We start from the raw sequence: 26,282 nt of genomic DNA, 5'->3' as shown, positions 1-26,282 counted from the left end.
GATGGTGATGGAATGTCTGAAATCCTTCTGAAAGGATGGCCAAGGAATGGGGAATTATTTTAATTCTGTAAGCACTGTAGCCATTGAATAGGAAGGTGTTGTGTATATGGTTGAGTTCTGTTAAGAGGTTCCATTGGAACAAAGATATAGGCTCTATTGGGAAAGTTTGTGAATATATCTGCCTGTGTGAGAGAGTTTACCAATCAGAAGACATGTCACTAAAGTGTCTAGGTAAACTATTATTTTCTTTTACTATCATAAACCAGATTCTTGGATGTAGACTATTGAGGAAGGAGTAATGTATCTGGACAATATGGCCAAATAGAAAACGCATCTATGTATATCTTAGACAGTAGATTTGAGAGGGCTGAGTCTATGGTTTTGTTTTTCAAAATTTTTCAAGTGAAAATTAGCAAGTGGGGATGAGAGGGAAAAGGAAAAGAGATCTTAGATATCAGAAGGAAAAACTTTAAGTGTTAAGGTGTCATTTGAGGGAATATTGGTAAACAATGAGGTGATGCCAAAGCTTACCTGTATGTATATATACGAGGGCTGTACAATAAGTAATAAGACTAATTTTACTGTCGCGAAACCACTCCTCACAATATTAATTTCTGTGGAATAAAAAAATGTTGCTGTCTGTATTAACAAAAGAGGTTGATAGATGGCGTATACTGGCTGATGTGCCAGAGTGTCACCTGACTAAACGCAAGCTTGTTTCGGTGCACCTACGAACCGCGACCAGTCGTCAAAATGGAAGCATCCTTGGAACAGTGTTATGCGATTAAATTTTGTGTGTGTTTGCAAAAATTTGCATCGGACACTTTTATCATGATACGCGAAGCTTTCCACAATGAAGCAATGTCGAGGGCAAGTGTTTTTCGCTGGCATAAAACTTTTAAGTTAGGAAGGCAAAATGTGGAAGATCTTGAACGTGAGGGAAGAACTTCAACGTCCATCACGGAGACAATGATCAGCGATTATCAAGGAGGATCGCAGAATTACAGTACGCCAGCTGCATGTTATCCTAAATATTTCTGTGGGAAGTGTTCACTCAATCATGGCTGAACATTTGGGACTGAAACGTGTTTGTGCCCGATGGATTCCCAAACTCATGACACCGGAGTAAATGCAGCATCGAGTGGATGTGTGCACAGAATGGAAAGAAAGAAAGACTGGAACAAGAAGGCGACAACTTCTTAAAACGTATCATTACAGCAGATGAAGCTTGGTTGTATCACTATGACCCTACAATGAAACAACAAAGCAGTGAATGGAAGCATCCGTCATCGCCTACCCCCAAGAAACAAAAACTGTAAAATCGGCTGGTAAAGTTATGACCATAATGTTTTTTTGACTACGAAGGCATTGTTTACCAACACGCTGTAGAACCTGGGAATACTGTAAACGGCTCATACTATGCAGATATTTTACGGACAATGGTACAGCACATCAAAAGGAAGCTTTCATTGCTGAAGAATGGCTTCTTATTGCACCACGATAATGCAAGGCCACGTATTGCTGGTGGTGTAGTGGACGTTTTGCAGAAGAACAACATAGTATCCTACCACACCCTCCATACAGACCTGATCTTGCACCGTGCGATTTCTGGCTGTTTCCTCAGCTCAAGAAACCACTAAGAGGCCGACATTTCGAAAGCAACAAAGCATGTGTAAAAGCTGCGGAGGCGGTTTTGAAAGAACTCTCAAAAAACTGACTTTCACATGTGTTTAAGAAGTGGACGCAAGGTTGGGACAAATGCATTGCGTCTCACGGTAGTTACTTCGAAAAAGACCACGTAAATGATGACGATTAAAGGCAATCTGTTTTCTGTATAAATATAGTCTTATAACTTATTGAACAGCCTCCGTATGTATGTATTATTTAAAGTTATATTTTCAACTAAGATTTTAAAATGGGTATTTTTTTTATATATATAGGAAGTCCAGTGAGAAAGTTTGCCAACTGTTTTAACAATTTGTAGCATGGAGTATCAATGGCATCTACTATTGGTCAGGGGGGGGGGATTAGGTTTGCAGATTTCAGATAAACTACATATCTGGGGGAATAAAAACCGAAGGGCTTGAGTTTTTTGTAATGTCCAGCAGCTAGGAAGATACTTTTAAGTAGGCTTTTTAATTTAACTTTTGGTGGGATTGTGATCTAGTGGGATGTAGGTAGCATGATCTCAGAGAATAATATCCATTTTTTGATTATATTCTGTGGCATTACCCTTACCTGGTCTACTGATGATAATACTTTATCTTTTTAGTAACTTTCTGAGAGCAATAAGTTGACCAGAAAATAGATTACTTTTAGGAGGCGATGTGAAGTCTGAACCTCTTTCAACAGAACTCAACCATATATATACACCTTGCCAATGGCTACAGTGCTTACAGAACTAAAAAAAAAAAACTATTTTCCTCATATTTCAGAAATGCCATCATCCCCCTATGTCTGGGGCACATTGTTTAAAAAAAAAAAAAAAAAAAAAAAAGTACCTCTACACAGCTTTTAAGCCCTGCTAGAAACTTGCAACCCTTATCCAATTTACCAAAGATCAACTCCCTCATATCTATACCTGGAGTATATAAAGTACCCTGTTCCTGCAAGTTGGCTTGCTTTAGATAGACAGGTAAATCAGCCACTATTCATGTAGATGAACACAAATCTTACCTCTGCAAATCAACACTGTGGTCTATCTGGTCTTGCAGACCATTTATTGGATACCACTCATGGGATTTTCTGGAAGAAAACCATGCTCCACCATAGTAAATTTAAAAGGAAAGACTGGTTTTGGAATCTGCAGTGGTACTCAGAAATCAATCTAATTTATCATTATTATTACATGACACCTCCAAGGAATCCAAAGGCTCATCTAGGGAGGGCACCCACTCCACGATTGTCTCCACCATTCAACTCAATCCACTAACTACATTCAACTGCAACTACCGACATCTACACCAATGCTGTCTATTGGCTGCTACCACTTAGTATTTTCACGGATAATCGCAAACATCCATGCTCTTGGTGGGATTTGAACCTGCAGTCTTTTGGCTGGAGATTGGATATGCTGACCATAGATGCATTAAACTTCTCCAAAATTTGGGAAACAGTTGTCAGAAGTTCTAATAACATTGGAAGCATTACAATTAGTTATTAATTCTTTCTTAGTGCTGTCAATACTCCATGAAACCTCTGTTCTCACAGCACTTATGCCTTAACACATGAACATTAAACTGGCTTTGCTGTTCCAGCTATGTACAGCATTATTTTTTGATTTTTATGGTGCAAAGACATCAAGGGTCATACTGTGGCAACACACAGGTTACTGCAGTACATATGGTAAATGGTTAGTAGGACAATTGCAAACATCCATCCTTTGGCAGGATTTGAATGTGTATCCTCTTGGCTGACGTGCTATAGAGCAATACGTTACTTCTCTATAGGAAGATTGGTCAATGTAAGGTTTCTACAATTTTGCTTAGTACCATATTGCTCGAATCTTAAATAAATCCTTATTCTGACTAATTGGGTATAGATAAATTTCTAAAGAGCAGATAAAATGATCTTTTGGCTTTAGAAAGCTCTGAGCTAAAATGCTTGTTCTTAAGTTTTACAATTTTTTTGTTGCATGTTCTCAAGTTGGCATTATCCTTCAGTTTATTACGATTTTATCCAACTTCTCTTGTCATCCTGGATTTGATCTTGCCAAGCCTTCTTTATTCAGCATAACCATGGTAAAATCTTTACTCAGATATGTCTCATCTGATCCAGTTGCCTTTCTGTACTTTTTTATTTAACAACCATTCTTATTACTGTCCAGAGGTAATTTTTTTTACCTTCAGTTTCATTTTTTGTTTCATTCTTAGGCTTCATCATTTGGTAGAGTTCTTTAGAATAAAAGAACTATATAAATTTAGTTACATAATTATTTCTATTATAGTTGTATAATAAAAAATAAATTTATCTTGTATTGTTTTCAAAATCTTCCAATTAACTCTTTACATTATTTTCCTGAACTGTATCAATTTCCTGTCGGACATTCATTCTTATTTTCCTTCGATGGAGACGACTTGTTTTTCTTGCCAAGTTGGTTTTTTTTAGATTTTAATGCTAAGGTTTGGTTATCTTTGAACTTCATTCTCATTCATATTAATGCATTTGAGTGTACAGTTTATATCTGAGCTATGTCTTGATGTTGACCACCTATAGTTGTCTTTCTATTTCTTTGCATGCATGTCTTTAAGAAATGCTGGATGATGTTATGCATTTTTAGAGGTTTGTGTATCCCCTTGCCAAAAAAAAAAATTTTTTTAAGTTAAGCATATGTTATTTTGTGATACTTGGGAGGTATCTTGAATGGGGGATAGTTTTTTTGGAGAAGTGAAGAGGCTACAGAGGTTTGTCAGATCTGTAGTCCTTGTCAAAGTGACAGCTAGTCTTCTTTTTTTTGCAGACCTATATCATCAAAAGTTAAGAACTTTCTTACAAGAAATAAGAAACCTATTTTGATAACATTTTCACTCGATTGAAGAAAAGTGAGATAATAATTTTAAGAACTTGGTTAAAGATTTGAATTAATCTCAGGAATGAAGTGTGAAGATTGACTAGCTGCTTAATAGTTTTTAAGAAGGTTGGCGTAAATTGTCTCCTCCCTTTTTTGAAGTATGAAGTTATTGGGTTTACATTATTTGTAAATAATGAATTTGTTTTATTTTGAAATTAACTAAAAACTATAGTTCTTGACTCTGGAATTAAATCTGCTTTAAGTTAAGATATTTAATTATTCAATGACAAAGGTCTGAAAATGACTCGCTATAGACAATTTTTGATCAAGTTTTAAACCTCTGAATTTCATAGGAATCTGATCATATAAGAGCTTCATGCTTTTCTCCTGATGGAAAACTTACTGGATTTCTGTACGAAGGAACTGAAACAATTCTTCAGGCAATGCAAAGAGGAGAGAAAATGTCAGGTAAGAATACCACTTATGGATTTTATAATAAATATTCTTAGGAGAGTTTTGAACATTTAGAAATTAAGTCACTATAATTGATATTATTTGATAACCTCCATGTGGTCAACAGACTAATTGTGGGAGGCCCACTCAAACAGCAGCATGTCTATCATAATGAGTTTTGAGGTTATTTACACTACCTGCATTCACAATGCATCCTACTCACCAACAATTCTCCATTTAAAAAAAAAATCTACTCCTCACTTCCTTCTTCACCACATCTCTATACCACTTCCAGGGATGGCCTCTCATTCTTAACATCCACTCTTTTTATAATTTCTTCTGTATTAATCTAATAGAGACCTTCAAGTTAAGGGATTCTATTATATATATCCTCTTTTTTTCTAATATCCACCAACCTCTAATTCATTCTCTCAAACATTCTTCGTAACCAAACTTTATATTCCTGATATCACTTTGGTTATTCATCTTTGAATCCTCTCTGATGTCTCCAGATCACAATGAAAACTAGGTGACTAAATCTGAGCAGAATAGTTCATATATGTGGTCTGACCAATGTCTTATATAGATGCACCATCTCCTTATCCCTCCATTTTTATTATAGCAGCAATACTATGTGCAGTCTTTTTAACACGTGATGTGCCCTCAGAATTGTCCACTGTCCACCATCACTCCAAGATCCTGAATCGCATCCACATCCTAAAGTACAGCTACACCAATACAGTATGTAGCCTTATATCTCTGTATCGCAAAAGTAACACCTTTCATTTCTCTTCTTCTCTTCCATGCAAGACGGGTTGAGTCTTCCCTTGAGCAGGATCTTCAAGTCTTTATTCCTTGCTGTTTGAAAAAAGTTCCTTATGTTCTCCATCCCAAAATGTTCTTTATTAATTTCAGCCAGGTAATTCTTGATCTTTCAGGTCTTCTTTTTTCAGTTGGAAAAGTATTGATTAGGACATTCGGAAGTCTGCATCCATTTATTTTTCTTAAGCTTCCATTTATTAACATTAAAACTGCAACACCCACCATTTGTCCAAACTAAGTGTATTCAAATCTTCCTGTAAAAAATTAACATCAACACTACTACTGATAAGTCTACTTAACTTTGCATCATCAACAAACATTTGAAGATCCCCAGTCAATCTATGTGAAATATCATTAACAAACAAGTTAAACAGTAGGGCCCAAGAACAGAACTCGGAGGCATGCTACTGGTCAACTTCCTTTTCTGAGAGATGGTCCCATCATACACAACTTGCTGGTATCATTCAGAGAGCCAATCCATCTAACTAATATATATATATATATATATATATATATATTCCTATCCACTGCTGCGTGTACACAACTATCTATCACATGCTTTTGCAAAGTGTACGAATATCATAAAATATAAGCAGATTGTCTAAACAAGGGTGGGTAACGTCAGGCCTGCGAAATCATTTGTTTGGCCCTGCCAAAGCAACTGCAGGTGGGACTCAAAATTCAATACTGCTTTTTTCATAACAACATAAATTTTATATTAAGTGCATCATAATGACATAAATTTTGAGGGACAAGCAAGGAACATCCATTACAGGATAGACAGGACACAAGAGTATATGATGGGACAGAGACGTATGCTTCTCGTCGGCTGCCGTGGCAGCCAATGAGAAGACCTTGAGATTCGATGGTACAAACATTGGATATGTTCCAAATCCAAGATGCAGGATTAGAACAGCGGTCAAAACAAAATAATCGCATTGCTGGCAACACACACACTGGTAGTTATTAAAACTTAAGTGGTGTGACATCCTACAAATGGCAACTATGTATACAAAGAAAAGAAAAGTTGATTCAAAGTGTCGATCTTTCCAAGAGAAATGGACAAATGATTATTTTTTTTTGTTGAAGTCAAAGGCAAACCTGTGTGCCTAGTTTGTGGCAACGTTAGCAGTAATGAAAAAAAAGCAATCTGGAATGTCATCACAGTTCAAAACATGCTAAACTCAATGAATTGGGAGGCAAAATGCATCTGGATAAAATCAATGCTCTTCAGCAGAGTTTGGAATCGCAACAAGCTGCTTTCACTAAGCCTCATTGTGACAGACAACATTATTCAGACGAGTTATGTAGTGAGTAATTGCAAAGAAGCTGAGGCCTCATGTAGAGGGAGAGTTTGTGAAAGAGTGCATGGTGGCTACTGCAGAGTTGTTAGCACCAGACAAAGTAAAATTGTTTCAGAGTGTTAGTTTGTCTCAGAGAACCATCTCAGATCGGCTTACTGACTTAGCACAAGATATTGAAAAAACATTGAAGGATTTTACAAATTTTTCTCTCTGGCTTGTGACGAGACAACGGACATAACAAATACAGCACAACTGGCAGTTTTCGTTCGTGGGATAACTGTAGAGTTTGACATGCAAGAGGAACTGCTATCACTGGAAGCTATGCATGGCACTACAAGAGGTGAGGACTTGCTTGAGACTTGGTTTATCAATGAAAAAACTTGAGCTAACATTTTGAAAGTTAAGTAGTCTTACTACAGATGGAGCTCCAACCATGGTTGGCTTGCAAAAAAGGGTTAATTGCATTTTTCAAGAAAGAAAGAACTGAATCATCTCTGTGCACAGTTGTTGCGGCTCAACAATATGTCAACAGTAGTGTCATGCATACATTTTGTCAAAAGCAGAGGGTTTAACTACCGCCAGTTTAAGGAGTTACTGAATGATCTTGAGTCTGAGTATGGTGATCTTGTTTATCACTGTGAAGTGCAGTGGCTGAGTCGCAGGAACATGCTCATGAGGTTTTACGAACTGCGTCATGAAGTCGAGCATTTCATGGAGATGAAGGCGAAACCTATCGGGGAACTCAATGATAGCAAGTGGCTGTGTGATCTAGCGTTCACAGTGGACATTGCTAAGTACCTCTCAGAGCTTGAACGTCAAGCTGCAGGGCTCCAACCAGCTTCTCAACTCCCTGCTTCCAAACGTGAAATCATTTGAAGCTAAATTAAGGCTGTGGAAAGTGCAACTCAAAAGGAATAACACTGTGCATTTCCCCACTCTGGAAGGACTTATACGACACTTGAATATGCTGGTGAATGTGCAAAACTAATTGAGACATTTAATGAAAGATTAAAGGACGTGAAAAGTAAACAAATGGAATTGAACTTCTTTGCTACACCATTCAATGTGGAACCGACTGATGTACCTGATAACCTACAACAAGAAATCATTCAGCTGCAAAGCGATAATGAGCTGAAAGCTAGGTACAACAACCTCCCATTGCTTGAGTTCTATGAACATTATATAAGCATAGACGAATTTCTCACGTTGAGGAGACATGCATTGAAATATGCATCTGTGTTCGGAACAGCTTGCTGCTGCCAGCAGTTCTTTTCAAAACTTACCATCGAAAGAGTCGACTGCGCCCCATATTGATCGACGCAAACCTGGAAACGCAGTTGCGAGTAGCAACATCCTCAATACCAGTTAACATCGCATGCCTCACCAAAGAGAAGCAGTTCCAGCCATCACATTAGAGGTGAGTTAAATGTTTGACCAAATATAGCAGGCTAATTTTTAAGTTGATAATTTTGTAGGGCCTGCTAATGATGTTATAAACATCCAAATTGCCCTTGGCAGAAAAAAAGGTTCCCCACCCCTGGTATAAAACAAGACTTGCCCTTAACAAACCCATGCTTATCATCATAGAGAATGTTATGTTCATCAACCCAATCCTATATTCTATTTCTAACCAATTTTTCCAACATCTTGGGAATCTTGCCCACTGCAAGACTCGTTAAATAACCAGGACTAGGGCATGTCTCTTTCACACATTCTTTAAAAATATGTGATACATCATCCATTCCCACAATCTTATTAATATATAACCTGAACAACACTTGATACACATCAGATTGTTTCACCTTTAATTCTCTTAATTTTCCTTCCCTCTACATGTTCATAGTATCACCTACACTGAAGTGTCTGTTAAATATTTCCACTATATCATTTGCTGAGTGCTCTGCTACCATAGCTATCCACCATCATTAACCTGCCATAATTATTTTTCCTCTTGCTTGCCACATAGCAGAAAAATTCCCTTGTATTAGCTTTGACCTGACTGGCCAATCTCCTCTCATATTCTTAATTTTTCTTTTTTTTAACCATGCTCGTAACTTTTCTGGACTGCACTTTATATTCTTCATTAGCATCTGTTCATTGCAAACTGTCTTGTACTCCTCAATAACTTCTTTTGTAACGCTTCTTGTGTGATTTCACTGTTCATCCATCTAACTTCTACTCTGTTTATTTGCTTGACTCTTGGTATGCAGTTATGCATTGCTTGTTATATACTGCCTTATCATTTCCCATGTGCTGTCAACATCTTCTGATAATCACCCACCTTTATAGCTCCACATATAGACCTTCTTGATAATAACTTTGCTGTTTTGACTACCTTCCACACCAATACCTCATGATCACTTTCACCAACAGGTGGCAGTGTTGATACCTCATTCACAGCCACATCCTGTGAGGATATTATCAAATCTAACACCGATAAACCTATTATTCTATAGAAATACTATTCTATTGATCTCAACTTCATGCCAAAGAGCTTCAGAATCTTCACATGCACCACTGTTTTCCACTTAGACTCTTGAAGGACACAATTCCTGTACTGCCATTAACAATACTCCCCCTCTCTTCATCTTCCTATCCTTTTGGAAAATTCTGTATCCTGCCATTACAAGTCCTTACAGTATATCATCCTCAGTCAACCAAGTTTCACTTATGCCAATTATCTTTAGGCATACTAATTCAATCAGTTCTACAAACTCAGTCCCTTTATTTCTGATACTCCATACATTAGTATACAAGAATAACAATTTTCCACTCTTTGAGGCCATTCCATCAACATAATTCCTCTTTACTCCTGTTATAGTGCACTTCTATCTTCATTCTGACCATCACCATTTCTCTGATTTTTGTTCACATTCCTATCATCTGCACCATTTTGTACTGCATTACTCTGCTCTGCCATAATGACTTCCTCACCTTTTTGTATCCATCGTCTTCCCACCCTTCCACAACCTGTTTCTTTCTTAACCATCTGACTCATAGAGGTACTAATTTCATGTGAAGCCTGTGCACTCTTATTAAACAACAATTGCTCCAAATGACCAATACCAAAGCCATTCATATGCATTCCATCAGCTTTGAACCATTCCAACTTCCCTTAGAATTCATTCTGTACATTCACAAACTGAACTGAACACTCTCTGCCTGACACAATTCAGTCATTTTGTTATTTGGTATCATTGCTCTCCTCAGTCCACTACTGTATCTGGCAACAAACTAACCAATTTCCCAATGACACTATTATTCTACCACACCACTAATTCTGATGCCCATTCCTTCCCTGTATGCAATTCATTTTATTGCACCACCTGTAAAACATGTCTTGTGCATTTTCTTTTCACCACACCTTCAAGGATTGAGTTGCCATATAAAGAACCCTGTCATCCTAAGATATTTGCATCTTATTAACTTCTAGTTATTTATACTATAGTTATGCTCTTCTTCAAATGTTCAATTTCCTCCATCTATTTAACTTGACTCTTCATTTTCATTAACTCTTGCCTAAGCTCTTCCATGTCACTTTTATTACTATTGTCGCGAGCACTCCCATCCAATTCCTGGTAATGCTGTTCTCACTTTTAGAAAGTCGTAGCCTTTCATCGCACTTCTCACATACTGTGATATGTTCCTTTTTATCATCCATATGCCTTAGCATATCAGTTATGTAACTTTCTACATGCTGATTTTTAAATATCTGACAGAATTGGTAACTTAATGCTATCAAAGCTGCATTATATTTTCTTATGCTAAAGTTTTATTTTTCATTAATCCTGGAAAGATAGGTTTAAACCTGTATTCTGGGATTTAATATTTTATGTTCATTTTTTTTTCATAATATGTAAAAAAATTTCATAGGCAACTGTTTAATTGCATTTTTATTGTGAAATGTATATAACTATCTAGCTGGATGTTTTTGGTAATTAAGATCTTTTGTCCTAAATTTGTCTTGGACATCTTTTGTTTTTATTCAGACTGTTCATTTTGTTAAATAGCAAAATAATATAAATTTCTATTTTACTAGATCTTTGTGTATTCTGAGTTGATTTTAATAGATCCTCACTATCATCTTCTGATCATGGAAGGATTATATAATTGCTTTCATTTAAAGCAACTATTATCTTTACTGGCACTTTTTTTCTTAAAAAGCTGAAATGCCTGCCTGAATATGCAATGATTTTTTTTTTAATTTCTTCTCCTCCCCTTGGAAATGTATATCATAAGTGAGAATCTCAAAATCTGGTTTAATTTAGTTACTGAGTAATATAATTGATAAATTGATATTAATTACTACTTCTCTTAAAGAGCAATGCCTATCAAGTAAGTGTGTATAGAATATAATGCCAATTATAATCTTTGGAATCAGAACTTTTTTTAGCATTACTTTTAAAAAGTAAACTCAAAAATGGCAACTTAAGAGGTGTGGCTATTAAATAACGAGATGAGGTGCACTGTGTGCTCGTAGCAGTGGGATGCGCTTATGCTGTGAATGAACTTGAAGGTTTTAGAAGCAGTTGAGATAAGCATTGTTCCCTGTCACTCGTAGTTAGTCTGTAGGCAGTTATAAAAGAAACTTGTGAAGTCGCTTTGCCAAAATGTCTGACATCATGGAACGGCTGACAACGGAGCTGGACCTGTAGGAGAAGATCATCACATGTGATGAGACGTGGATTTTCCAGTATGATCCAGAAGCAAAGAGACGATTGATGCACTTGAAAACTCGCACGTCACAAAGAATGAAAAAAGCAAGAATGAGCAAGTCAAAACTGAAGGCAATGCTGATCAGTTTTTTTTTTTTATATCAATGGCATGGTAATGGTTGAATGGGTACCAGAGGTTCAGACAGTTAACCAACATTATTACCTTGAGGTTCTGGCCAAGCTGAGAGAACGAGTGAGGAAGAAGAGACCCGATCTGTGGAAGAACAATGCTTGGATTCTCCATCAGGATAACACTCTAGCCTATAGTGCACTGTCTGTGAAGCAGTATTGGCTTATAAGATCCCAGTGTTGGACCATCCACTTTGCTTGCTGGATTTAGCTCCATGCGACTTTCAACTTTCCAAAGTTGAAATCTGCATTGAAGGGCATCCATTTTCAGTCAGTGGATGATGTAAAGGAGAAAATGGCAGCACTACTGAAGCAGATGACACCCGATGACTTGCAGTATTGCTTCCAACAATGGAAAACTCGTATGCAACGGTCTATAGATAGAGGAGGGGAGTATGTTGAAAGGGATAACAATTAAGTTGTCCAAATGCAATGATAAACTACATTTTTGCAACCAGTCTCGTTATTTAATGGCCACACCTCATACATTTATACCTGCAGTCATAACTGTAGTTAGAGAATACTGAAAAGGGAAAGAAGATAATCATCTTGTTCCTGTTAAGTAATACTATCTTTACTAGTCACTTTTTCTCTTGTCTACATTACTCATCACACAGCCAAATGTAGAAAGGTGGATTTGATTTGCCATTCATTGTATCAACAATCTTTCCACAGATTGTTGGAAAGAATAATTGTAAGAATAAGAACTTGTAAGAATAATTAGGAAAAATGTCATTTGGTGGAGATGTTATAGGATCACTTCATTCAATGAACTGAAATGTTCTTATGCATAAAGAACTTTCTTAATGTATGTTGTTGTTGGGGAAATTAAGTACTTAATTTAATTGAACATTATGAAGTTCTGAGGTCAAAGTTCTTGAGATATTCAGAAATTGGATATCTTGAATATAAACTTGGAAAACAAAGGTTTGATTAAAAATTTTATTTTCATTGGTAGGTAATGGTCAGTGCTTAGGATGGAGAGAAGGAAAGAATGGAAAGTATAAATGGATCACTTATAAAGAGGTATGTATGAACTGCACATTAGATTTCGGGCTTCAGAAATGCAAAATTATTTAAATAAGTTAGCTTAAATCTTCAAAATGATGCTACAGTTGTAATAGCAAGCATGTGTCCAATTTTTAATCTGCAATCAAATGAGATGGAAAATTAATGAAAAATTGAACGTAGTATTAGGATCAATTGCCTTTATGTAATTAAATCTTTTTTCACTCGGTTATAAATTAAAGATGCCAAGAAAGTATATTCTTATTTATACTTTTATCCAATCCTAAGCAAAGTTGGTGTGAAGAATCTTTATGACCAGGCTACTTGAATAACGAATTTCTGATTGCAACATTCCTCAACTTATGAACTAGAATCCAACTCACGAGATTTAAAAAAACTATTCAATAACTTAAGTCTGTCACCTCTTGCCCATCATTTTGCTAAAAAGCTATTACTATATGTCCCAGAATTTATGGTGTTCCTAAAGTATTATGATGTAAGTATGATGTTTTGCTTCAGCTAATAGTTGAAGGTATAGTCAGCCCTAATACAGAGCGTTTTCAAAAAGAATGTACAGATTTGAAAATTGTATATTTCTGCAACCACGAACCACAAATGAACGACACTTATACCATTACTAGCATCCAAATAGCAGTTACATGAATCCACATGAAATTGTACAACATGAACATGATTCACCGAAACTTAATGTTTTTTGTGTGGTCTGTTAGAAAGGTTTATGGCCCTTTCTTTTTTGAGGAAACACTGTTATGGGGAAACTCCTATCTTGAAATGCTGCAGGACTGGCTACTTCCACATCTGAATGAAGAATCTGAAGATTACATTTTTCAGCAAGACGGAGCACCCCCACGTTGGAACCTCCCAAATTCGTCTGTTTCTAAACGAAACATTGCCTCATCATTGGATTGGACGCATGGGACCCCCACGACTTGGCATCCAAGATCTCCAGTCATCACACCTTGTGACTTCTTTTTATGGAGATATGTAAAAGACTGTTTATGTTCCTCCATTACCTGCTGACTTGGATGAGCTCAGAACCAGAATCACTGCTGCAGTAAATTCTGTGACAGAAGACACTCTCAGACTCGTTTGGGATGAATTCAGCTATCGGCTTGATGTTGTCCGTGCAGCAGGTGGAGAGCACATTGAGCATGTGTAATCATGGTGAGTGAAACTTCAGGCCTTACTTCATGCTAGGTAATTTATTTTGTAACTGTACCACATTTTCGTTATTAAATATAATTATTTGAAATCGGGTCGTTCTTTTTGAAATACCCTGTATTATCACCTATCCAAGAAATGTCAACCCAAGGAGTTGTTGGATCATTCTCCCTCCTATATAAAGAACACTTCATACATAAAATCAAAAACAAAGTTCAATAAAAATGAATTATTAGGCACTTATATATATAAATAAAATGTGCTGTGCATTAAGGGTAAATATTAAGAATAGTGATCAGAGCTTATTCTACCTTTTACCGTGAGTTGCCTTGACTTGCACTACTTTGAGGGTCAGCTAGACTCGCAATACGTGCAGGCGCAAACTTGACTTGTTTGTCTGTTTGCTTACTCAGGAAATTGGAGTAAAACCAGATTTAACACGTTCACTGCCACGAGCAATTTCACTTCTTCAAGGTCAGTACGGTAATCTCGTTGCCGGCGGTAAGCGTCATACGAGTATACTCGTAGTTGGCTTGTGCAGAGCATATACCATCTATGAGAATACACAGTTCTGATGCTAGCTCCAGAAGCCAATCATTTTCACTTCAAGGTCAGTACAGTAATCTCGTTGCCAGCGGCAAGCATCATACGAGTATACTCGTAGCTGGCTTGTGTAGCTGGTTTACCAACTATGAGTATACTCGTAGTTGGCAGCGAACGTGTTAAAATAGCTTGGTATCTTTAACATTTATTATACCCAAGGTAAAATACTTTCTACATTTATATCTCATCCTGAGATTTTTATTTAACAAGGTTAAAACACCTTATGGTAACTTGTTCTGGTAAAATACTTATAAGCTCTGTATTACTAAAATCTTGGTATTTCTAGCCTGGCTCCCACTGATGAGACCTCAATAAAGGCCGAAACCAGTCTGGGTAGTGGCCCCCTTTGCCTTTAATACATAGCATCATACATCTCCTCAAGGATATGGGCTGTGCATTAAGGGTAAATATTAAGAATATTGATCAGCGCTTATTCTACCTTTACCACGAGTTGCCTTGACTTTCACTACTTTGAGGGTCAGCTAGACTCGCAATACGTGCAGGTGCAAACTTGACTTGTTTGTCTATTTGCTTACTTGGGAAATTGGAGTAAAATCAGGTTTAAAATAACTTGGTATCTTTAACACACACACACACACACACACACACACACACACACACAAATGTTTCAATCAATGATTCTCTCTTACAGAGCAGATTTCCACCTAATATTGCCCATGTACTAAACTCGGGTCTAGTTACTTTGTATGGCAAGACTTTTTTTTTCCTACAAAAAAAAAGTACTCTTGAGTCACAATTTCTCCTTTCCAATTTCTAACTTTTATATAGAAACTTTTAAGCAATGTGCTCTAGATTCCTTTACTTCAAAACCTAGTTTGGCTTACATTGACTATTCTCATTCTCTGGTCACGTGGCTGCTATACTTCAAGCATCTTTCTCGTCCTTCTCAACAAACAACATGAACACATAAAATTTACCATTGAAACTGAAAATCAACTCTTCCATTCCTGGATATGCTTATCATGCTTTTTTCTTTCGTTACTTGGATGATACACCTTGCCAATGAGGTCCACTGACTTCTTTCTGAACAGTTGTAGATTATAGTAAAAGCATAGCTATTTCATGTATTAAAGGGTTGTCAGATAAAATAGAAAGCTACACCATTACAACCTTAATGCTACTTTAAATGTGAAAAGAGAAGGAAGGAAAACTAAGGATTTTCTGGGCCATCCTATAGTGTATACTACTGAATAATGCCAAATTCATAAAAAAAATGGCACATAAAATGTAAGTCTAAGTAAATTGGGTTATGCTCTTTAACACCTATAGCAAATTGATTGTAAAGATATCATTGCTTACATCATGCAAAAACCTGGTATCTATGTAAATTTGAGCCTGTGAAATTTTGATAAACCATCCTAATCTAAACAAGAATATGGATGGCACAACTTCCCAAGTACTACGGCAAGCCCCGCTTTAGGATGCTAACACTTTCAACTCTTATTTCATATAGTGGCCACAATCAGTACTAGTTTTGTTCTTATTTAACTTTGTAATCTCTACCCCCCAACTTTATTAATTTATTTGTTATAAATTGTCTGTTGCCTAGAAATTACTATTATCATACAAAGGACTCTTTGTATATAGTAAGGATTTATTTTTAACAACAGGTCAGGCCAGCATTGTTAACAGCTGACCAAATTAGTGAGACTTTAGCATGCTGTGTATTTTAATATAGCTTATTTCTTTGTATATATGTGAATATATACTACTATATATATCCATTGGAAGATATATGTTATCTTACTTTGTTAGATAACATATTCTATAGTATCGAATGACTGGAACAGAGGTTTAAATAAAAACTTTATTTGCACGACTAGTTTAGTCTAAACCTAGACTTCTTGAGATGCATAACAAACATATGAATACCATCAAAACTTAAAAGGGAACTGGTATTTTTTAAAAAAAAAAACTAAAAAAATATCAAACAAACTAGAAATTACAGCTTAGTGTTTAAAAAAAAAAGAATAAACTCTGGCTGTATTATTGTGCATGTGTATGAGGTCTTGAGCATGCCAATATTGAACAGTAGTGCTGTGAGAGACTGGTAGGCTGTAGCTTAGATTGTTATATGGATGAGGTTGAGTATTATTTCCTTAAATTCTTAGTTTTTCTTTCCATCTCATCACAACAGCAATGAGTATTGTCATTTCTACCAGAGCACCTGATGTTGAAGGTTTCTTAATTCAAATTAGCTGAAAATGAGCATGGCTAGACAAGGCACTGGCACGAGTTCTCTTGTAGTTGATGTCTCTGATGTTTTTCTAAACGTAGTTCTATTGATTTCTCTATTTGTTTGAAGTACAGTTTAGCATAGTTGCAAAGAATTTTATATACACCAGGATATTTGAGATTGTTTAGTTTTTGAATGACTTAAGATTGAACGTAGTTTAGGAAGGTTGTGAAGAACATCTTGATGCTATATTTCCTCCGAATTTTAGTTAATTTTGGGGATATAGAACTAATATGACAAGAAATAACACTCAACCCCATCCATGTTAACAACATGCTACAGCCTACCAGACTCTCGCAGCTCTACTGTTCAGTATTGGCGTGCTCGAGACCTCATGTGCACAGTATACAGCCAGATTTTATTCTTCTTTTTAAACTCTAAGCTGTAATCTCTACAGTTTGTTTGATATGTTTTTTAGTTTTGTTTTTAAAATACTGGTTCCCTTTCAAGTTTTGATGGTATTCATGTTTGTTATGCCCTTGAAGTTTAGGTTTAGACAAAACTAGTAGTGAAAATAAAGTTTTTATTTAAACATTGGTTCCTGTTATTCAATACTATAGAATGTGTGTGTGTATATACGCATACTTGCTCATGTTCATAGAAACCATATCGACTGCTATAAGGATGGTTTGTTTTTTGTAATTAAATTGAAAAGGAATAATAATACAATAATTGTCAAAAATAATGAATGTAATATAATATTTTAATTTTGATTAATATTTGACATTTTTTTACTACAAGATGTGACAGTTAGGAAATGACATCAAATTTGCAAATATTTCAAAATGGCATGGACATGTTTTTCACTGGAAAAACAAATACCTGTATCAAAATTTAGTTCAGCTACAGTTCTAGTAGCAAGACTTCTACGTTGGTTAGACATAACTGGTAATTAGTTTACAGAATTAACAACACATATAACGTATATTAATTAAAGGTAACTTTAATGAATTACTTCTATATTTTGGCAACTTCACATTGCCATCTTCAGGAACATAAAGATATGGTATGTGCACTCAGGAACTAACACAAAGCAAATGAGAAAGAAAGCAAGAAACTAATATTGTTCCTAAAGTCCTAATGGTGCCCTCTTGCGGGCTAATTTGGTAGTCTTGGCAGTTGGGCTGAAGTTCTCATAATGAAAGTCTTCCAAATTTGGGGCAGTTTCATGCACCCAAATTTGTTGAGGTTAGGAACGTTTTTTAGAGCTGCTGAAGATTCTTTGAATAATCTTTCGTATTTAAACTTGCTGCGGTGTATTATTTTTGTTTTCTTCCATCTAATTTTATGGTGGGTATCTAAGGCATGGTCTGCCAGCCCAGAGTGGCTGTACTGGTGAAACCGGATGTAGTCTTGGTGTTCTGAAATTCTGATATTTGTTGTTCTGCCTGTTTGGCCAAAGTAGGACAATTTGCAGCTGCAAATTGTCCTACGATTTGGTGCCCGCACGTCACAGCTGAATGGTGCGGCATAGGAAGCAGCTGCCTTGATGCTTCCGTTCTAGTGGCCTCATCGCCAGAGCGATCGTACCGTGACGGTACGAAAGCAACTCCGGCTAGCGCTGCCTTTTAACGTGCGAGGCACGAACAGTATCATTGCAGTGGCTAGACGGGATTTTGACTTAGAGGCGTTCAGTCATAATCCCACGGATGGTAGCTTCGCACCACTGGTCACTCGACCAAGCACACGTACCAAGTGTCCGAACCTGCGGTTCCTCTCGTACTGAGCAGGATTACTATCGCAACGACTAGTCATCAGTAGGGTAAAACTCGCCTGTAATCTTTATCATCAGGTTATGTTCTCCTACTGTATACAATTGCATCAACCTTTAGGTACAACACCCACAATAGTACTCTCTATAATTACACAATATTGAGTTTCACTAGTGCTCATTCTAGTGCTCTCTTACAGTATACAATTGCATCAACCTTGAGGTTCATACCCCAGACTAGTACTCTCTTACAATACACAACTGCATCAATACTGATTTCCACTAGTGCTCACTCTAGTGTTCTCTTACAGTATACAATTGCATCAACCTTGAGGTTCATCACCCCAACTCCACCTATTACAGAATCAGTTCAGACTCTCTTGGCAATGTGTTTCCATCTTGCTTTAAGGACCTAAAGGCCTTAATACTTGCCACTATTAATAATTCTACAGACCTGTATAGTTCATGCTCTCGCTCTTGTCAATACATGCACTAGCCTAGGCTACGCCACTAGAATTTATTCTTAAAGGCTCTAAATGGCTTTGGAGGAATGAATAACTCTGAAAGACTGAATTAAATCCTGCTTTTGAGAAATAATTTCATGTTCACTCTTTAACCTAGCTTAAAATTAACTTACATACTAAATTAAAACTATTAACTAAGCCCCCCATAGCCATCTCTAGGAAAATATATTTCCTGATACCATCAAAACATCATCTACATTTTATATATTCTCTCATCTTAAATATTTTAGTATCTTTCTATACAGAGGAGACAAATCTCCCTCTCAGAGGATCAGCCTCTTTAGCATCTGTGCATTTTGCACTCTCAAATCTCACAATAATTACCTAAAATTTGGCTAGGTAAACTTCATTCAAATATCCTGTTATTTATTCATGAACATTACTCACATTCAATAAATAAATGTCCACCTCAATGAGAGTCATGTTTACTCCCACCGATCACCCACGATCTTAATTGATATTCTTTCACTTAAACATTCATAGCACTGGGTAGAAATCGCGTTGCGTCAACAACTCTCAACAACCATTTCGCAATTTATTGCTGCTTTGTATATAAAGAAATTTCTCATTGTCATTTATGAGAAATGCCAATTTTCCATTTTTCGTTAAGTTATAGAAATAAACCTCCTGTAGTGTATAAACATGAAATGAAACAAGTCACTCTTATTCACGACAATGATAAATCTAACTTTCCGGCACCAAACTTGCCATTTCAAGACGAAAGTGATGGGAACTAGCACTGAAGTATACTAAGAAGACTTAAGACTTTAATCTGTTGCTGTTATAAGTAAAGTAAAAATTTCTGATATAAAAGTTGCTGCTGAAACAAGACAAACTTTGAAAGTAAACAGTTATCAGATTTTATAAAGAAGGGAGTGTAGAAAGGGGATTTTCAGGCAGTTTTATATTGTGATATAAAATAATATATTGCCACTCTAGTAGTTAAATTGATTTTGTTGTATATATTTGTAAATTTTGAGAATTTTTTTTCTTTTGAATTAAAAAAAAAAAAAACTCTCTTAATGAGCTATTCTTTTAATTATTGTTAATTATTAGTTATATCATAAAATCCAAATCTGTGGCAAGTTGACTCAGTTCAGTTTAAAAAAATTGTGTTAAACTACTTGGAATCACAGAGGTAATTTATAGATGGTGCAAATGATAGGATTACATGTACAAAAAGAAAAGTAAAACAAACCATCTTCTCATTAAGAGGGCTCTTGTATGAATACTTGCATGCCCTATCATATCACTTGAATGCATTCACTAAAGATGCACTTGCATACATAATGAGAGCAACCTAGACTTCAAGCTTAATCGTATACTTCTTCAGCTCAGAGGAATGATCCAGAGTTCTCCCTCCACCGATGAGCTACAAAATGTCACTCAACTAATTTCATTTCAGTAAATTCTGGAACTTCAACTGTGTTAGGGAACACTATGTCAAAGTTGACAAATGATTTGATCAACCACTATTCTACTGGCCTGACCTCTAATGGAAAAAAAAAAAAGATGTATCCTGTTTATAACATCAGAACAAATTCATATACTTTTAATACAACAAAACTGGTGGCCTAATCAATAATTTAACACAAAAAAAAAATCAGCTAACTCCTTTTAATTCCCTTATAGGGAGTAAGCAAGGCCTTTATAACCTATCTAGCTTTTTGGAGACTGAGTGGGCAGTTCAATCTCCACCAGTAGCCAATCAGAGATAGCTGTCCCATGTCTATCACTAATTGTAGCAGCCACTGATGAAGAGGCTGGCAAACAAGTGCTGCCATCTCTTGGTACCTAACCCTAACAAGATAGGTTACTGTCTGAAATAATGTGGGTACTATGGGTGATTTTCTTGAGTTTAAGGGATGAAAAACCAGTTCTTCTGTGAGGAAAAACCTGCTTGCCTGTGCCAGAGATAGACTAACTCAGGAACCGGTCTAAGAAAGTCTTAGAGAAAGTTCCTCCAGTCAACAATTAGACTTGAACTTAAGTCTAACTTCGAGCGACCAACTGCAGAGGATGCAAGTGCCTTTCCACTGAGCTTCATAGGCCTATATAATTTAACACAAATGTTTGTTATATTAAAGCTGAGATTCCAGATTACTACATTCCTAGTTATAATTAAATCTTTGCTATCCATATACTTGGGATTTTTAGACCACCATTATTAAGATTAGGGTGGTTGATAAGAATTTCACAGTCCTCTTTAAATTTACTAATTGCCATATTTTGGTATTATGTGAACAACAGGTGCCTTTCCAGTAGATTCTATTTAGAGTATTCAGGGAATGATCAGAAAAGCTAGATTTACTATATAGTTAGGAAATTAAATATACCATTTGTGTTCCTTTTTTTGGGGTGGGGGAGGATAGGAATTGTGCATCCTGTTTCAGCTATATATAGGGCAAATTACAGGTGCAGTGAATACAGTATATTCTAGGGTAGGCTTACTCAGTGGAGGGAGTAAGTTCTTTAATTTTACAGGAGGTTTAAAGGTAGCATTATGGTTGTATTTCTGTAGTATTTTATTTATTTTTGTTTTTAAGTGGAGTTTTGTGAAGAATTTTGTTGATTAGTATTTTTTCTGTAGCTATTTTTCAGGAAGGTGTTGCTGATAACTTTAATTAGTTTTCAAGTGCTTGCTCATTGGAGCAAATCTTTAAAAGTTTCTTACCACCACCCAACACAAATATTATTAACATGCTAAAAAACAGTGCTTTAAAGATTTGCTTTGATCTTAAAGTAGATTCTTAAGAATTTTCTTGTAATTGTTAGGTACTTGAAAGATCAAAAAACTTTGGGGCAGGATTACTTAATATAGGTATAAAACATGGCCAGTCATCATTCATTGGCATTTATTCTCAAAATCGTGTGGAGGTAAGTAATTGTAAATTCAATAAGTGATTATTTTTTTTCATTAATTTGAGAAATTATGTAAAGAACTTAATTCTTTCACAAGTATGTTGCTTTATTTCCATTAGTTTTAAATCTTTACTGGATGAAATTATTTTAAATAACTGACAACTTTTCTTGCCATAACTTTTGTTCAATCTTGTCTCCTCTTAACATTCACATGTTATACCCATTTTTTTTTTTCAGGTAACTTTTAACCTAGTAGGATGCTATCACTGTTTTATTGCATATTTCAAAGATGTAGTGCAAATGTATTCTCTGTACACTGTGTGATTTGTCATCAACATTTAGTTGCTGAATACCTGAGTGATTGCCTGCACAAGTCATTACATTATGTAATTACACAGTCAACAAAATCAAGTCATTGATTGAATGACAAATTGTTTGGACAACTTTGTATTGAAAATGATGAATTCAGTCACTTGCTACTCCATACAGAAATTAGTTGGCTAGCAAAGGGTGCCTGTTTGAATTGATTTTATACTCTTTGACTCAGAGTTACAGTTTGTAGAAAACGGACGATTCTTTGAGCCAACTTGATTAATTTCAAAAGTGACATAGCTTATTTTGACAGACTTGTTTAACACATTTAATGAAACAAATCTACAACTCCAAGGAGATGAGTTAAATTTAACAAAAACTGTTATTTCTGCATTGTGTCAAAACTTGTCCTGTACTTTTCCTACAAATGCAACTTAGGACAGGGGGAATTCAACCAGTTTCCAAATCTATCAACAGTGGAAAAATGTAATGAAGACTTGCTCAGGTGTTGTTAGCACTTGGAGGCTCTCCATTGTGATTTCAAGATTTTCTTGAAATGAAAATACCCAATTGATTTTTGGACCCATTTTCAAGTACAAACAAATAAATGGAAGAATCGTTACAATTACAAGAACTGATAGAAGTAACAACAAATGAGGAATGAAATTAAAATTCAAAAACTGGTATCGACAGTCTTAGTTGCAAAAGCAGATGCCAATACTTTATCCTGGATTGTGGGCTGGAGTAAAAAAAGATTTCAATTGCATTTCCATCGCATCCAGTGGAATTTGGGCTAAGTACCTCAGGGGTCTGTTTTAGAGCCATTACTGTTTAACTTGTATATTAATGATATTGGTGAAGATTTGGATGGAGATATTCAGTTGTTTGCAGATGATGTAAAGTTGGGACAAACCGTGAAGAGTAGAGAAGATGTTGTGGCCTTACAAGAAGACTTGAATAAATTGAATGAGTGATTGGGAATGGGGATGCGAGTTAAATGTTGCAAAATGTAAGGTTTTAAAATTTGGAAAACAAAGATGGGATGCAGAATTTATACTTGGTGAGGATATATTGTTGGAGGTGGAGGAAATAAGAGATCTGAGGATGATAGCGGATAAGGATCTGAAATTTAGGGGTCACGTAGCCAAAATTGTTAAGACAACAAAGGCTTCTCGGAAATGATGCAGAGGACACTGACGTGTAGAAGTAGGGAGATTCTTGTTCCATTGTATAAGGCTTTTATTAGGCTACACATGGACTATTGTGCCCAGATTTGGTCCCCTGGTTTTCAGAAGGATAAGAGATGTTGGAAAGGGTCCAAAGGCAACTGACTAAGGTAGTTTCTAACCTTTGGAATGCCGAGTATGTGAAAAGATTGAGAAGATGTAATTTGCAGTCTGGTGGACAGGAGGAAGAGGGAAGATATGATAGACACGAGTTAGTAAGGGGTTGTTATAGGATCAATGCTGGAGAAGTTCTACAGAAAATAGTCGGGGATCAGAGGAGAACCAGAGGTCATCCCTGGAAACTGTATAAAGAGGGTGTGAGTAGGGGGGTGAGAAGCAGTTTTTTTTCATGCAGAGTTGTAAATGATCGGAATGCCTTGCCTGAGAGTGTGGTGTCTGCAAGGAGTTTCAGTGTGTTTAATACACACTATGATGAACTGTTTGTGTGATAAAAGGACCTCCCAGATGAGTCTTTGACTCCATGATGTCTTGGGGTAATAAGTGCAGTCACAAATTTTTTAACTAAAAAAAGAAACAGACTGCAAATAGCTGATTGCAGTAATTTAAGAATGATGCTAACAAATATAGAACCAGATACCAATAAATTGGTAACAGCACACCAGGCTCTTTCTTCTCATTAAGATTGTTTTTAATATTACTGATCGTTATTTACTATTTTATATGCGATTTTAACATGTGCAATTATGTTTTGTTTTTTTAATTTTAATAGTGTTATTAATTTATCAGCTCTAACTTGTCTTATGTTTACATGCAATTTTTTTTCTTTTGTTGATTTCAATAAATAGTTCTAAATTTCAGTTTCAAGGTGTCTCATTTCCAAACTTCAAAAATCTCTACTAGATGCATAATAAAACACAAATTTGTTTCTGTATATATTTTTGCTTAAAATTCAAAGTGATGGTCTGATTTTGATATGATTTTCTTTTATATGTATCAGGTAAAGCTGGTCAAGTCTTGGAAAGTAGTTTCCACCCAGAAACTACTTTCTAAGTAGTTTGGGGGTGGGGGCTGAATATATAATTATGTAATGTTTCTGTTGGATTATTTTGTATAGTTCTTTGTACTTTGACACCTGAAGTTGGATTACCAACGAAACTAGTAGTGTCCACATTAAACCTTATTATTTATTATCTTGATGTTAAGTCATTTAAATTAAATTAATAAAAATTTTGTTAAACAGAGTAAATCTGCATACAAATATATTTTTTTGAAAAGGGGCAGTAATTTTGTTCTTTTTTACATTTTTTTAGGCATTCTCTGGCAAAGGAATTTCAGTTATAAATCTTTTTACTGATGGCTTAAAGATATCTTTTGGATTGTTCTACTGCTATTCCTCCCTCAGTGTTGAATCATTCTGACTTAATTGAATTCTTATCCTGGCAAGTTTTGATTTCTTGCATTCACAACTACAAAAGCCAATGCAGACGATTTCCTTAACAGTGAAATCATATGTGGTGGCTTTTAATGTCAACTTCAGCTGGCTCCCTTTTTCCAATCCCACTGATCAAGCTCGAAGAGATGCTGAACTTACAAGTAGTGACCTAACAAATTGTTCATCTACCAGCCAGAATACCTGAGTCCTCTCCACCTGCCTAACACAAGATCCTTTTATTAACCACTTCTAGAAATGGTGATTCCCCCCCCCAAAAAAAAACAGTATCTTATTTTTCGAAACAAATTAGTACGGCTTCATACACAGCCTACATTGAAGACCACAGTACTAGCTATAATTTTTGCTTATCTGTGCTCTTGCCTTCTCCAAAAAAAGGTGCATCTACCATTAAACTATCAGTCTGTTGCTCTCACAACAGTGGTGTCTAACATAAAAGATCATCAGAAGTCAATTTTAACACTTAAAAAATTGTCAAGTATCAGTGACTACCAATATGAATTCTGCTGATCAAAATCTTCATATCTCCACACCCATGTCACCCACTTTTCATGGAAAGGTTAGGAGAAACCTATGCTTTTCCTGTTACATTTGATATGGTTTAGCATCAAGAGCTTATTAGCAGCTAGTTCTCTTGGATTATGGTGATGTTCTCTTCAGATGTTCCTAATGGCATAACTTTTGTTGACTTCAAACCATATTCAATTTTGCTGATGGCATTTTCCATTCCTCCTCATATAAACAAATCTTCTGTTCAAACATTTGACTTAAAGATCTATCAGTGTCCTAAATGATCTTTGTTAACATCCTTCAGTGGAGTGATAACCTCATTGATTTTAATTCTTCCAAAAAATAATTTTGGAAATGTTATTTCCCTGCCCTTTGATAATGCTCAGTAATCAAAACCAGATCTTGCTCCTTGGATTGACATTTACTCCTAATCTTTTCTGGAACAGACAGTTTCTATTACATCCTTGCTTTCAAAACACATGGCATCCTGTTTTTCTCAAGACAATACTTTTCATCTGTCCAGCCACTATTTACTAATTGCAAATCTCATTAATCTTGGAATACCGATTCATCATTTTAGGTGGTGTATATAAGACTAGAAAAATATCGATGCTGTTCAGAAAGTAGAATTTCAGCTAAACAGCAGTCCCTTGCCTCTTCCCAACACTGTCACAGATGTTCAATTTCCACAATCTTTCCTACAGATTTCCATAGGCATAATTCAGCAGTACTGCCATCCATTG

General features: G+C 35.9%; 1 protein-coding gene across 3 annotated transcripts in view; it reads left to right on the top strand.

The window, feature by feature from the left end:
• LOC150095884 (long-chain-fatty-acid--CoA ligase 6-like) overlaps positions 1–26,282 on the top strand; it is a 267,968-nt gene that overhangs the window by 114,273 nt on the left and 127,413 nt on the right. For all 3 annotated transcript variants that reach the window (XM_090409680.1, XM_090409678.1, XM_090409679.1), the window contains exons 3-5: positions 4,864–4,978; positions 12,892–12,959; positions 21,994–22,095. In XM_090409680.1, coding sequence (XP_090265806.1) covers positions 4,864–4,978; positions 12,892–12,959; positions 21,994–22,095 — 285 coding nt within the window. The remainder of the gene's footprint in view (positions 1–4,863; positions 4,979–12,891; positions 12,960–21,993; positions 22,096–26,282) is intronic.

This window comes from Typopeltis vanoorti, chromosome 19 (genome assembly GCF_054136105.1).
Source record: "Typopeltis vanoorti isolate ZY-2024b chromosome 19, IOZ_Tvanoo_1.0, whole genome shotgun sequence".
In the NCBI taxonomy this organism is placed as follows: domain Eukaryota; kingdom Metazoa; phylum Arthropoda; class Arachnida; order Uropygi; family Thelyphonidae; genus Typopeltis; species Typopeltis vanoorti.
Note: the sequence above shows the minus strand (reverse complement) of the source record. Positions and strands in the feature narration are given on the sequence as shown.